Source organism: Patagioenas fasciata, chromosome 19, assembly GCF_037038585.1.
Source record: "Patagioenas fasciata isolate bPatFas1 chromosome 19, bPatFas1.hap1, whole genome shotgun sequence".
NCBI classification, from domain to species: Eukaryota; Metazoa; Chordata; class Aves; order Columbiformes; family Columbidae; genus Patagioenas; species Patagioenas fasciata.
In genome coordinates, this window is record NC_092538.1 from 12,553,578 (window position 1) to 12,568,870 (window position 15,293).

General features: G+C 52.3%; 1 protein-coding gene across 14 annotated transcripts in view; it reads right to left on the minus strand.

The window, feature by feature from the left end:
- The window catches only part of MSI2 (musashi RNA binding protein 2), a 192,541-nt gene extending 177,491 nt beyond the window's left edge, over positions 1–15,050 (minus strand). For 12 of the 14 annotated variants that reach the window (XR_011741919.1, XM_071817004.1, XM_071817006.1 and 9 more), the window contains exons 1-5: positions 14,913–15,050; positions 14,720–14,760; positions 14,510–14,591; positions 14,081–14,165; positions 9,997–10,038 (exon numbers count right to left, since the gene is read on the minus strand). Coding sequence is in view for 13 of the 14 variants with exons in the window: in XM_071817004.1 (XP_071673105.1) it covers positions 9,997–10,038; positions 14,081–14,165; positions 14,510–14,591; positions 14,720–14,760; positions 14,913–14,974 (312 nt within the window). In the remaining variant the exon portion in view is untranslated. Of the gene's footprint in view, positions 1–9,996; positions 10,039–12,181; positions 12,235–14,080; positions 14,166–14,509; positions 14,592–14,719; positions 14,761–14,912 lie in introns of those variants that run through there. The other 2 variants (XM_071817003.1, XM_071817008.1) reach the window with 2 other exon arrangements.
- Between the last annotated feature and the right edge of the window lie 243 nt (positions 15,051–15,293).

The following is a 15,293-nucleotide window of genomic DNA, read 5'->3' on the forward strand; positions in this document are numbered from 1 at the left end:
CAGAGCAGCCCCATCGCGCACACAGTGCTCCGAAGCCCAGCGAGTCCACAAAAACTACCAGGGACTTAATACCGAGCATTTCAGAGCTGACAAACGGCAGGAAAAGAACCTTGCGTGCAGCCAGCAAATTACCTCTTCCTCCTCTGCCTCTGCACTGCCCAGAGCACATTTGCACCCGCATAAGCAGAACCAGCAATCGGGCCAAGCAATTCAGGACTTGCTCTCTGATCTCTGTTCCACCCCGAGAAGCGCCCGGCAGCTCCCATTTGTCTGCCCCGATCCAGCCACCTCCCGCCCGCAGGAACGCAGGACAAACAGGCCCTGTGGTCCCTCTCCCAGCTGGAGGAAATTCAGATCGTAAAGGAAATAAAGGGCTGCACCTGCTGCAGACCTCTAAGAACATCACAAACAGGAACATGTATTTTGACCACATCCATCTAAGATGCTTACCCTGCCAACTGCATTCCTTCAGCTGCAAGCTGCATGAAATAAGGTTATGCTTTCCGCAAGGATACTTGTCCTCCCTCACCTTTTTCTTTCGCCATCATTTTCAAATGAATTGACCCTTTATTTTACTTTCCACCTATTGCAAGAGATCAGGATTACTCAGCACCAGCTGAATAACGTTCTGCACACACTCTCATCAGCTTCATGTGTTCAGATGACAGTGATGGGGACCATAAAAGCATGAAGACAGATAATCACTGCTTACGTCTGCAATTATAGTTCCAATAAAGTTTCTTCATGGCTCTTTAGCATTAAAGCCTCTGGACTAGTAACTAAATTGCTTTAATTTTTTTTCCTATTCTATATTTTGTTCTTTTCCTATTGCATATCTGACTGAGAGAAACGCCTCTACTAAAATATCCACTGGAGATACCTACAAGACACAGGTCGAGAAATCTAAACTGGCTTCTAGTAACTACAGTAAAATCAAAGCCACGCTCACAAAACTTTGGGGCAATCCTATCTATGGAGGACTTTCAACTATCATTTTATTTGATCTGGAAGATTAACGGCATCGAGGATGCGACCAGGTGAGAAAAAACAATAAAAACCACACAGGATGCTCACAACTCCCTCTTCATACATAAATCGCCAGGCACACTGCGTGCGTAACCTGCTGCTTTGATCACAGCTCATGGACCAGGTGAGTCAGGGATTTAAAGCACAAAGGTGCTGTGGCAGGAGACTCCGGGTGCTTTCCAGCACCACCCACCCCTCCCGGGACGCCAGGGCAGGACGTCCCGGCTCGGCAGGCAGCGGGAGCGGGGCCGGCGCAGCCGTCTCCAGCGCTGGGCTCCGGGGTGGGAGCGCGTCAGGACGCGCTGCTCGTCCGTGTGAAGTGCAGGGACCACCACGGCCAGCCCTCCGAGCTCCAACAGGGGGAACGCCGGGCACAGGGAGAAACGGGTACGGTCCTGTGGCACAAAGGGGAAAGGCGGCTCCCAGGAGCTGGACCACGGGACGGAGCAGCGCCCGGCATGGCCGAGCACCCAGCTCTGCGGGAAGAGAGGAGCCAACGCGCACGTGGAGGCAGAGGGACCGCAGGACACCTGCCGCTCAGCGCCCTTCCTCCTCTCCTCACCGAGGGCACAAGACCAACCCTGCATTGCTGAGCCCACTTAAATCCACTGCCTGCCTCTTGCCTCCCAGCGCCCGAGCGTTTGTAACCGCCGTGGGAGTGCCATCAGCCATAACTCACCCCGCAAACCACCTTCCACGTGCTGTGGCCTCGTGTCCTTATCTCGCTTCCCCGTCCCCGCCGTTCGGAAAGCCCGGCGCACAGCAGGAACCTCGGGACGGAGCGGTTACGGCCTCCGCCACGCACCGCAGCGCTGGCACTCCCGTCAGGCCTCCCGTATAAATTTTCCAGTCAAAAGTCATTAAAAAAAAACAAAAGCAACCTCCGCTTAACCCCTCAAAGACAAGTCGCATAAGAGCTGGCAGCGTTCGGTGCTGCTTCGCCTCACGTGCTTCCTCCCCAAGGCCCAGGGACGCTGCCAAAGTCTCGATCGCACACAGCGGCCGTTTACCGCGGGGCACCCAACCTGGGCGTCAGGAAACGGCTGTGCCCTCTGCCGTGCCGAGATACTTCGGATAACCCCCCGCTGCCGTTTCCCCAGCCCCTGCCGCTCCTCGACAGCGGCATCAGCACCGGGCTGGCCAGGGCCTCGCCGCGGCTCCCGCACGCTGCACCAGGACAGACCAGACTCCCGGTGACGGTGATGCCGTGAATCCCGACGTCAAACCCAGCCGACAGCGGTCCTGGGACATCAGCACAGCAGGTTTGACAAGGGCATTTTTCACCAAGTAATATCTGACAGGGCAGAGTTCAAAAGTTAGGCACACTGCATTTTCAGCAGGCCACCCATCCAGGCCTGGAGTTATAGAGTTGAGCTACAGAAAGCAATCGGGGAGGGAGGTGAGCTGTCTAGCACAAATACATCAACCAAACAAAGCCCAAACACCTCACAGTAGAGACTTTCTGAGGATACAGAGCCCCAGCCCCAAGAAGCCAACATCTTTTGCCGCAGTTCTCACAGCAGGGATCTGCCGGGGTGCTCAGGAGCGGAGCAGCAGCGCGACACCGGCCAGCATGCAACGGGACGGGCACAGCACCCCACACCAAAAGGCGAGCTGATACCCCTGCGTCCTCAGGAAATTCCTATCGTATTTCACAACTTAGCACTAACTTTGATTTATTTCCTATGTTTTCTGTTCCCTTCCACAATTCACTGAGCACAGAGCGTTGCTACAGGCTTTGCTGGTCTGCCAAACACAACACCGGAAGTAGCCAAATTTCGCCAGTAAATGAACATCTTTATACTCATTTACAACACTCCGCAAACCTTTGGCAAAAGGATAAATGCTCCGTGTATGTATCAGACTCTGCACAGCCTGCGCTCAGAGCAGGGAGCAGCACCGACGCGGCTCCGAACGTTGACAACACGGCCAAATGGAAAAGCAGACACAAGTTTCACTCTTCCCGTAAGCACAGCAACGTCCCCTCAGCAACGCCTTTCCCAGCCGGACAGCGGACAGCAAACCTGCCGCCAGTGCTGAGGGGCTGCAGCCGACAAGCTCTGGCCATGAACCAAGCTCCGACTTGAGCGATACCTCTCACTCCAGCGGGATCTACTTGGGACGAAGGCTCGGCCTTGCTGCAGCCTCCTCTCGCAGTTGCAGGGCACACACAGAGGAAAATAAAACCAACGGGACTTAACAGCTTCAAACCCTGGGAACTGCTTAATGCACCAGCTACGAGTTTCTTTCCCCCAGCCCAGCGTTCTCCCTCCCACCTGCCAGGCCACCTCATTACTGTCACTCTGCATCAGTTCTTGCTGCAGTCGTTTTCTTGGACCTTTGCCCCTTCAGTCAGCTTGAAACCCCTTCCCTATTGTACATCAGAGTCGATGGGAAACTAATGCAAGTCCTTGCTGGGGGAGGGAAGGCCAGAGGGAACGACACTTTCTGCTGCTGTCAATACTTTTCCTTCGCCCTTCCTGCCACGTACACTTCACCAACACACTAAGAAGCCTCGTCTACACTTAACTGTGCTTGCTGAGGTCTCTGAACTATTCCTCATGTGCTGAATTGCATAAGTCTTAGCGGGGTTGGGTCCCTCTTCATAATACCAAGTTCCCAAAGCACAATCTCAATCCTCAATGGAAGGCTCCTCGGGCACGGCAGCACAGCCAGCGGCAGACGTCCCAGCACCAAGAGCCACTGAGCAGGGGACCAGGGCTCGCTAACATTCCTCACATTTTCTCCGCACTCAAAAAATAAAGGAAATATTTTCAATAGGAGAGCAATGAAATGCCAAAGTTTAGAAGTAACTTATTAATACCGCATGCTGATCTGACTACAGAGATTCACATTAACTTTCAAATTACTCAGCAAACCACAATTTCTGTAGCAATAATATTTCAGAAACCTAAGCCACGTTGAACACTATGCACATGGTTTACAGAACTATTCCAGTGACTAAGGCAAACAGAATGTGTGATTGCAGGGCTGGAGTTACGCTTAGACAATTAATTTTTTCTAAAGCCTGATGCTACACTGACCTTGCGATCACTTTTTTGAGGAAACGGCAGATTGGTATCGCCCTGTGAGTGAGATCCTGCGGTGGAGGGGGAACACAAGACATGAAACTCGCTGTCTCTGGAAGAAGCGATGGGGCAGACCATCCACAAAGTGCTGCCCAATACAGGAAGGAACCTTTGCAGCTTTTTCTGCTACAATGTCCACAGTTCAGCAAAGCATTTAATAACGTGCTTTTAGCCCATCCTGATACAGCAGAGCACCTACCCGCACGCTTACACCAACTTTCACACAACTGGGACAGAGAAGATTTGGGCCCCGCAGATGAACCATTTCCTGGAACAAGCCATTTTTTCCTAAGATGACTGGCTCTATTTACAGCTTCTCCTCCCTTTATAGCATGACCCAAAACGTGTTTAAAGAGAACATGAAAACGCTATTGAAAAGTCAAACAACTGTTAGGAACAGCAAAGACATCTACGTTTGGCTTAACGAAATGGAGGAGTTGTGCTTTTTCCTGCTCAGCATAACAAACACCTTGATCCACGCACACCCCGTTACCCGTTTCAATAGCTCTCTTCTAAAAATAAGGTACAAGTTCCCTTGATGCTTTGGGTTTCACGTCACTTATGAGACTATCACCAGAGTCTTTTTTATTTATTTGCCTATTTATTGGACTATCAACAGGCTAAGAAAACAATCCATTAGCATGAACTGGCGTGGCAGCGGCAGTGACAGCCAAACCAGCGCGATGGCTTTGGACCAGGGGTGAGCAGAGCCCCCGGGGTGCTGGAGGCTCAGCGCTCTGCTCTCCCTGCTCAACCCTCACCTGGATCCCATTCAAAACAGCCCAACAATAGCGAAAAAAACATCCCAAGTCAGATGATGTCCAATTTTAATTTTAGTCAGCAGTAAGCCAAAGGGAAGCAAAGTACATTAGGACTATTCTTAACATGGAAGACATCCTAAGGCAATGATAATGGAAATACATCTTACCCAAGTATAAGGCAGTCTGTGGGGATTAAGGAAACACGAGCAATCTACCTGAGTGGTTGGGGAAAAGACCTAAATATTTACATCTCCAAAACCAACAAACTTACAAAAATGCAGCCCCGCTCCTGCTTCCGGCAGAACTCAGAGCGCTCCTCACAACACCCCGCACAGCCACCTTCTGCTGGGGCTGCCAGCATCCGTAACAGAGAGCACGCTCTGCCCTGAACACACGGCACGGAGCAAGAACCCGACCCCAGGAACAGCGGGGGTCAAACCCTGATCCTCTACCTGAGAAGGCCTGGGTTCATTAGCCAAGACTCAGACCCATCAGCTTTTCCATGCGAGCATCCAGTGCCAGGGGAGACAGCCTCCAGGAGCAGCCTGGCCCGGACGTGGGAGCAGCATCAAAGCTGGCTGAGCGGACACCAAACCGCACCGCCCGGCAAGGACTCCAGGCCCCTGTCTGCAGGTGGCACAGCGCTATTAGTAAGGTTCTCATCTATGCCCAGTGCCAAGCACAGGAAACACTTCCTCTCCTACTCCATTCAGACCTGCGGGGGAATTTGTAAAAAAGAGAAAAAAAGGGAAAAGGCCTGACCTTGCTGCTCTTCAGAGCCCGCTGGGAAGGAAGGGTGGGGGGAACGGAGAATCCTGAGTTCTGCTGCTGTGTGCAGTTCACATTCTTTTGAAAACGACTTCAAAGCCTACTCAATACTTAAAATAAGATGGGAAGTAGCGGGGTTAACCTGTAGGAGTTTACGGGCAGAGGCAGGGGAGGAAACAAACAAAAGAACTCTTGGTTTTCAAGGTACATCACTTGCTTTGGAATAAAATCTCTCTCTGCTACTCTGGCTCAGGCTTATCAGGCAGCCAAGGGACACAGACACCCCACCCACAGTTAACTTAATTGGAATCAGACTCATCCACTCATTAGCTTTAACAAAAAGCTCCCAGGTCAGGCTGGGTGTTATTCCGAAAGGCCATGCCCTCCATTGCTGCTCCGGAACGGCCGGCTTCACGTGGGCTCGACCCGCGGCCACTCGAAAGGAGAGCGGCCAAGGCGCTGGGTGTGCCAAGGAAGCCGAACAGATGTGCACATCTGCACCTCCCAGCGCCCCCGGCCCAGGCACACGCAGCCTGTGATACACTGGCTGGAGCCGGGGATGCCAGAACCAGTCATCGGTTCCACACAGCCCCTGTTAAATTAAAATGCATTATATGAAAACATCAGGATTCAGCATCACCGTCTGACTATCAGACCAGAGGCCTTCCTCACCGAATAAAGCCCTTCTGCTACGTTGTGACCAAACAGCGGGACCGGCTCCGGGAGCCAGAGGCAGGACCCGCTCTGCCCTCCCTATTTCAGGACACAGCCCACAGTCAGCAGGGCACATACACGAGAACGAATGCCGCTGAACGCTACTACAAGTAGCTCCAATGGGTTGACTTGCTGGGGCAATTCCCAACCTCGTGTGCGATGTCCCCGGAGCAGGTGCCGGGAAGAGCAGGCACCTCGGTCCCATCCTGGAGCAACCCGAGTGCAAAATGCACCTCGGTGGGCGGCCTCACCAGCTGCGAACACGGACTCAGGTTTGCTCTGCCTGTTTCGTACGTGGCTTTGCACGATAATACCAATAAGTCACACAAAGGTGCATTAGTGGCCAAGGTGCTTCTTCACGGCCTCACTCTACTGTCCTTTTGCTCTTCAGGTTTGTTTGTTTTTTAGATAAATCCCAAAGGCGAGGGATGAGAATGGAAATTGCTTACATTCGAAAATATCTAATGAACATGCTAAATTTGATAAGGCTTCTCCAACCTAATATAGCAGGTAATGTCAGGACTGACAGGCTATGTATATTAAAAAGTCAAATTATCGTAGTCTTCGGTATGCAGAAGGGGGTACAAAACCACCACCCCTGCAACCACTGGTGCTTTTTAAGGATTTTTAAGTCAGCAGTTATAAACGATGAACTGTTACAGAGCGCCTTCCAGCACCTGGAAGCAAGGCAGATTTTCATCAAGGAAGAGCGGCCACGACAAAGCACACGTGTATTCTTTCCATCTCGCCGTTCGCCATACACCAGAACCTCAACAAGTTAAACCCCCGCAGCACATTTCCTAAAACGATGAATGCCACTTGTCCCGGGCTTCCCAAGGAGAGCAGGACTGCACATCCCGGCACAACCCACCGGAGACAATCGCCCAGGGTCACTCGGAAAACCAGCGAGGAACGTTGTGCTCCCACAACCTGCCGCTGCCTGCTCAGGAACCAATCGGCACCACCAGAGAGGTGTCAGATCACGGAGATGCACTTAAAAAGCCCAAAAGAAAGCACGTTACCGGGCTACGCTTGGAAAGGAGCCCGGCCAATTAACGGGAACAGAACGGGGAGGAATGAGCACGGATGATTGTGCGCGACCCCACGGACCACGGCGAGCGTGAGACCCGGGACACGAGGTGACGGCAGCGCCAGAACCAGGCGGGTGAAGCCTGCCCGGGAGGATCCAAGGGGGCCCGAGGGACGGACAGAGGGAGGGAGGGAGGGACGGACAGAGGGAGGGAGGGAGGGACGGACAGAGGGAGGGAAGGTGCCCCGGCCCAGCACCCAGCCCCTGCTGGGGAGAGCCAGGAGGCCGCTGGAAAAAGCCCAGTCTGCGTTTTGCTAAATGTACCAGGAAGGCCACTGAGGAAAGAGAAAAGAAATAAATCTCCTCTCAAACCTAGAGACAGCGACATTTCATTAAATGCCATTAATCTCCCCAGACCCACGCAACAGCTAGTTAATTAGAGTAAAATGCAGTCATGTTTTAACGCTGAACGTTCGCTATTTGGCTGGGATCAATGAACAACTGAAGTCCCAAACCTTAGTTCAGTATCTAGTTAAAAAACAGAGAACAAAAAATACAGACTATGAAATGCTGTCCAGAATAACACGTCATAATCGATGTAAAATCTGTTCTTTATTGCATCTGATTTTCTGCAACTTCCTGATACGGCTGTTTTCAATCTTCAGATGGTTTTCAAGCACCCCGTAGAAATCCCAGCGCTTTGGAAAGGACGAGTGTGTAAAGAGCAGCAGCAGAGCCTGCGGACCCCCCAGAGAGCCGGGTCCCCCTGACCCCCGCCAGAGAGCGAGGCCCCCCTGACCCCCCCAGAGAGCGAGGACCCCCTGACCCCCCCCAGAGAGCCAGGTCCCCCTGACCCCCCCCAGAGAGCCAGGTCCCGCTAGGGGCAGAATCCGGCCCATGGTCCACAACCTGCCCCCACTCGAAAGACGTCTCTCACCAAAAACAAACCAAAAATACCCTTGAAAACCCCCTATGTGGAGAAAAACAAAACCTCCTTTGTAAAAATGACCTGATTCTGCATTCTTGAACACGAAAATTTAACTCGCTAATATCCTTGGCATCAGACATGCCCTGGTTTTTTAATTGTTTTAGAAAAGTCATATGGGACAGCTTAGCAGCTCTGCAGTGAGCACTGTAAACTTTCACAAATAGCACCGGTAACTGAAGACAGTTTAAAATGTAAATCAGCCTTTAAAAGGTATTGGAAAGGGAGAAGGGAAGGGAACATCAGTCCCAGTGCAAGGTCACCTTCAGATTTTAATGAAGAAACCCTTCAAAATTCTGGTCACTTTAAATTGTACCCTAAAGACAGCATTCATCCAACAACATAAGCCAGAAGCCACAACCCTACAAGCTATAAACTCTTTGCTTGGCGCAGAAGCAAGCCAGGCTCACCATTATTCACTAATTAGTTATTAGATATGTCCTATGAAGAAAAGAACGTCTAAATATTTGACTACAGTAGTTGGTTTAGAACTCTGCAGGCAGGCCGGTGGGGTTGGTTTTCTGTCATTGCTGGTTTACTTTCCAGGAATCACCAGCACCTCTCCCGCTGCACACCTCGGGTTCTGAAATTACACGTTTTTCCTCGACGCGTGATTTGTATAATATTGAACATGATGGTTCCACACGCTATTAAACCGCTTGCTTTCGCGAGGTGCAATAAAACCGTTAGGCAGGATTTGTTCAGGTAGGCTTTTCCTCATTGACTTGCACCCACAACTTTGCGGCCTCGTCTTTCCGTTTTTGAACAGAATACCAAAGCAACTCCGGCTGATCAGCGCACAGGCGGCACGCACCAGCTACACCAAAGGCTTCCAACAGGCTCTCAGAAGCAAATATTTCTGAATTTCAAAATTCAGATACAACTGGCTGCACGTTTGGATTTGAGGTGATCTGCCGGATTTGTCGGGCACACCCAAAGAGCAACAACCGCTCCTAGGGCAGAAGGAACGGCCCCGGGGTGCTCAGAGCCCGGCTGCGGCGCAGCGTGCGCAGGTGGGCAGTGGCGCGGCACGGCCCGCGGGCCCCGCGATGAACGGGGCGCCGCTCCGGCACTCACAGCTCATTGTTCCGCTCTCCTTGCAAAGAACACCCCGTGGCCTGCAGAGTCCAGGGCGCCATCGCAAACTTGCTATCCAATGCTTATTAGTCTCCAAACACATCCCTGAAGTTATACAAAAGCAAATTTGCAAACAATGAAGGCAGAGATATATTCCCATCCATCACAACCACAGAACTGAAAGCTCAGCTCAAAACAAGCCTGAAGTCTGCACTTAATCCAAACACTCTTCATAAACACCATGCAAAACACATTGCGTAAAATAGCATAACGAACGCAAGTAATGCGGCAACAATCTCTCCCTCGGACTGAAGAAGTCTCTGCTTTGCAGCCCAGGACCCTGCAAGGAGACGGTTAAACCGGAGACACGTAACATCGCACAAAGCGGCTCTCCTGCCGCTTCACAGCCATACGCTGATACCCTTAAGACGCCATGCACTCCGGCTTTAAAAGCTTTCATTGCCAATTCCCTGTTTGAAACCTGAACTGCCTGGCAACAATGATTCTCTGTGTGCCTAAAATCCTATTATCGATCCTCCTACTTACCTTAGGCTGTGCTCGTCGGGGAAATGCAACTTTAGGGTCAATCTGGGGAGAAAGAAAGGGGAAATCAACAAGATAGCTTTGGTTGTCAATTTATTTTTTTTTTAAATTCATTGAATTATTAATCCCTCATTTCTCAGGCTCATAATTCAGCACATCGGGTCATGCAGAACTACTCTGGAACTGATGCATCACAGCCTGGGTCTGTCTGGGGTTTTTTGGCAGGGGAGTGAGGAGAGGAATCAACATCTCCTGTGTGCAGCTCCCACATCACCCTCCGGCAACGGCCTCTGCTGCTCGGGAGCTCCAGACCGGGCTCTGGAACCAACGGCCTCTGCTGCTCGGGAGCTCCGGACCGGGCTCTGGAACCAGCACCGCACACCCAGCATGAGCTGCGGGGCTCACAGTTCCTCACCAGCACCTGCACCGCCTGCCCTTCTCTGGGGTTACTTCGCTTCGCTTTGCTTTCTCTGCTTTGTTTTGTCAACTGATGAGCAGCACCACACACCAGAAACGCAAACCACAAAGTCAACTGATTCGTGTTTCAGTTATTCAAACTAAAACGTTAGAAGGACTACAAGATCAGCCTCCATAACAGCGTGCCAAGCTGATCTGGTTTGCCCAGAGATCTGTGAGCAGTGACGGGCCATGAAGGGGCAGCATCAGAAGGGTGGGCAGAGAGGAGAGCAAGGCACAAACGAAAAATATGGGCATTTAAACCAGCAGAAACCAGGTTCTTCAAAAGATTTTCCTTGGAAGAGCTGGCTAAAGCGTGCTGGGACGAAGCACACCACCACAGAGGAAACACGAAACAACAGACACCTGTCTGCTGTACCCCCTGCCCCCTTGTTCTGAGACGCAGCACTGACTCCATTGGGCTGCATACATTAGGAAGCACGGCCACTCCGCAACCCCAAAATGCTAATTCTGCAGTTTTAAAAACAACTTCTGTGTGGGTCATCTTTGAAAAGAGACCCTTCTCTGCCATCCAGCAATGGCCGAAACCAAAGAGGGCCCGGCGGGTGCACGTCTGGGTGCAAACAAAAATCATACCTGTTAGCCAACTGCCCATCTCTAACTGCCAGCTTTTCAAATGACTGCAACAAAATGCCCCCTTGCTGCTGATTTCACCTCTGGTTTTTAGCAGCAGCTGCACACAGATATATCCTATACAAAGAGGCTGAAAAATCATTTTTTAAAAGACTAAATTCTACCTTAACTGTGCAACTTGTGGCTGCTTTCAGTGTAACGAACTGATGGAACTAATCCTCACGGTGCTAAGGCACATTCAGCAGCAGAGGTTTGGGTTTCGTTGGGTTTCCTCCCCCTCAAGCTAACCCTGGTTAGGAAAGGAGACGTTTTCATCTGCCCTTGTCATTCCTTTGCTGAGAAATATTCCCTGACGAACACACAGGCCTCTCCCAAAAAGCACCTTTACTCAATCTGTCCAAACTGGAGGCAGCACCAACGTTTCACGTGCGGCCGACAGACTGGTTTACATCAGATCCAAATGTAGTTCCTTTTTTAGGACATACCTGAGAAATGAGCGATTAAGTGCCATTTATTGTTCAAAAAGCATAAATAGTAAAACTCTTTATCTAGAAAGCTAACCTTTTCACAGAGATTAACATTATCTACAAAGATATCCAGCACTGACTAGGCATTTGTCTACTGGGGAAATACAACAGGTACGGATTTTCCACAGCGATACCCAAAGGTGGAGGCAAACGTGCACATTTCTGCATTTGCTCCAAAAGCCCACGTTTTCTCACCAAAGAACAGGGGTCGGCCATCGCTGCCACGAACCACCGGGAAAAGTTGCAAGAGCCATTAAACTCTAAAGCAACACATTTGTTTCTGAAGGTCAGTTCGAGGAGCACCGAGCTCTCTGCACCGCAGCGACGGCCCCTCTTGGATAACCGGATTTTCCTTCACAAAACCGTTTGGATCAACACCCTCAGCGTCCGACGCCGGACACCAGCAACCAGCACGGCAAATCCATACCTTTTGCATCACCCTGTCAGCTATTTAAACACCGACCAAAATTAAAAAAATAAAAACTTCTACAAGAATAAATGAGTTAGTTCGGTACAATTCTACTTACTGTATCTACAAGTCCTCTAGGAAATGACTCTAATACTATTTCTGATATGAATGGCCATTACCTAAACAAAGCTTTTAACGTAACTGTAAACAAGAGCGCCGTTTCCATGCCAATACCCAACCGCTCTGCCTCCTGCGCTGGACGTTGAAACAGAGTCAAATGCTGTGTTACACTCCACATCGCAACCCGGCCCCAGACGCACGGCTCGCAGGGACCCTGCCCGCTCTGCTGCTTTACTCTTAAGCTGCGCTCCTGATTTTAAGGTCGACTTCTTATTTAGATCGATTCAACCATTGTCACACGATCAAAACTCGGGCAAATTTGTCCTGGTCGATCTGTCCACCCCTCCCCCAGAGAAGAGCAAATTAATACATTGCAGGGACCAGACTGTGCTACGAGAGAAAAGCTGGGGGAGGACCTAATTATAGTCAGAAATATGACAGGGTGTCCTCCCGTGATTTATTCTTTTTAAACCCTCATTCAAGATACCGTTTGCTTTGTTCTTCTTATCTAAATTCATCTTTAAAAACACATACAGAATATAGCTGTACATGAAAAGTCTGGTGAGTTTAATCTCAGGAGCACAGTCGAATCAGTTATCTTACCGTATCTGATTAAACCTAAAATCAAATTATTTAGGCATGTGAAAGCACGGGCTATGTGTTCAGACAAGCCCAGCAGAATTTGTAGGTCGAATTAAAACACCAGATTCCACCTGCTTCTGGGAGAGCTTTGGGCTTTTTGTTTTCATATAAATCACATTTAAAAAAAACCACCACGCACTCCTGTTTGCTCCCTGCTTCTCCTATTCTCCATTTAACTACGGTATCATACACACAGGCACACACAAGATGTTCCAGCACCGCGACGGGATTTCTCCGAGCACCATGCCCGTCTCAAAATAAAACCCTGAAGCCCCAGAACACATCCTGCCAGGCAGTTCCAGCAGGGAACACGTTCGGTACGTGCAGCAGCAGCTCTGCCGGGCGGCTGAACCGACCCCATCCTTCCCTTCCCAACCGCGACCCCGCACCCGAGCTGCACCAACGACCTCCAGCAGCGTCCTTCCCGCCCCCCCGGCCGCCCAGCCTGGAAAGCACAACCAGGCGGGAGGCAGCAAAACTTCATCCTTCCCGGGAGAAGAAACAGGGCCTAAAGCTACACTTGCTGGGTCCCTTTTGTCTGACCCAACACTGAAAATGCAGCAGCCGGGCCAGGGCCAAACTCGTGTGTTCTGGTTTGGCTTTTTAAAAAAAAAAAAAACAAATATAATATTTATTTAAAAAAAAAATAGATCAGCTGAATCTCAAGAGCATTTTTCCCTACGTTACCCACGGGAGACTGAATGAAGCAAAAAGCTCTGGAGAAACAACAACAAACTGGGACTTGGGCTCCTCCACCACATCTTCTCTCGAGCTCCCGCACAGCTTTCCAAAAATCAACGTGTACATTTCATCAGGGCCCTGACATCGCAGGTGAGGGGACCTCTCCAAAAATGACTTTGAGAAATGACACCAGAAGCAGCGTTTAGGGTTTGACAGTAAGTCACTCCCACCGTGAAACGCGCACGCCAGTAAATAAATAATCCAGCAAAAGCAGAAGAAAGTTCCCTGCAGAAAGCGCTCTGCAGCGGGGCACAAAGAAAGTTGGATTTTACTCTGTAATTTTTTCAATGTCACCGCTCAATAAAATATAAGGCTGGGGGAGGAGCCATCGGTCGGTGTGGGTAAATTCGGATTTAAAAAATGAAAGTTACGGCTTTTCATGAGCTAACGGCAGACTCTGGGAAAAAAAAAGAAGAAAAAATCCAACCATGCAAAGTCCGGCTCAATGACAGCTCGACATCCCCCGCAAAAACCCAGCGCAGCGGCGCCCGAGCCGCGCTCCCCGTCGGGGCGCCTGCCACCGCTGCCGTGGAGCCGGGGCAGGCCCACGGAGCCCAGCGAGCCCCACGGAGCCGGGGCAGCCCCACGCAGCACCTACCGTCTTGGAGTCCAGCTCGTGGTGCGGCTGGGCCAGGACTTTGTCTACACTCGCCGGATCCGCGAACGTAACGAAGCCGAAGCCTCTGCGAGACAAAGAGCGAGGGGATGGGAGAGGGGAGGGGGAGCATGATGAGAACTCGAGACAGGGAGAGAAGTCGTAAAAATAAATGGCTCTTTCCTCCCCCCTCCCCTTGCCCAAATCCTCCGGTTCCCAGGAGGGGGGGCGGACGGCCCGACCCGGCCGCCCCTGCCCCTCTCCGCCTCCGCCGCCCGCTTTGTTTCCTCCTCCCGGCTGGAGGGATGCGGAGAAACCTCCCGGGGTGCCCCACGGGCCACGCGTGGGGTGGGATGTGGCCGGGGGGTCCCACCCGCCCCGGCGGCAACTCGCGAAGTTTGTCAGCCCGGCTGGGGGGGGCGGCGGTTTTACCTGGAGCGCTTGGTGGTGGGGTCCCGCATGACCATACACTCTCTAATTTCTCCGAATTTGCTAAAATAGTCTCTAAGGCTGTCTGCGGAGAGAGAGAGAAGCAGAGAGGCAGAGCAGGGGAGGGGGCGCGGGCAGGCCCCGGCGCGGCGGGACGCGGCCCACGCGGGGCGGGACGCGTGGGGAGGGAGCGGGGGGGGCGGCGGTCCGTACCTGGTGAGGTTTGCCAGCTGAGGCCGCCGATGAACATCTTGCTGGGGGGAGAGAAGAGAGCGGAGTTGAACGCCGGTGCGGGATCGGCCATTTTGACGGGGCAGCTCACGGCGGCGCGGAGAGGCGCGGAGCGGAGAGCGCGGAGCGGGGGGGGAGCGGCCGGCCGGCCCCGCTCCTCGCCCCGCCGACTTACCCGGGGTCGTGCTGCGCCTCGCCGGGGCTCCCCGAGGTAGCCTGGCTGCCGTCCGCCTCCATGGCCGCGCGGAGCCCGCAGCGATCCGCGCCGAGCGAGAGCCCTTGAGAGGACCCCCCCCGCCCGCCCGGCCCGCCCCCCCCCGGCCCGGCTCTGGCTCCGGCTCCGGTCGCTCCGGTTGCTTCTTCCCCCTTTCCCTTCCCCCCTCCTCCTCCCTCCGCTACCGGAGGATCTCACTGGAGAGGCGCTGGGGAAGCAGCCAGATCCGTCACACGTGGGATCGGCTTAGCTCAGCTCAGCGCCGCGCCGGCCCTCCCCCCGCCACCATCCTCCCCTCTCTCTCCTCCCTCCATCCCGCGCCGCCGCCCCCCCTTCCCCCCC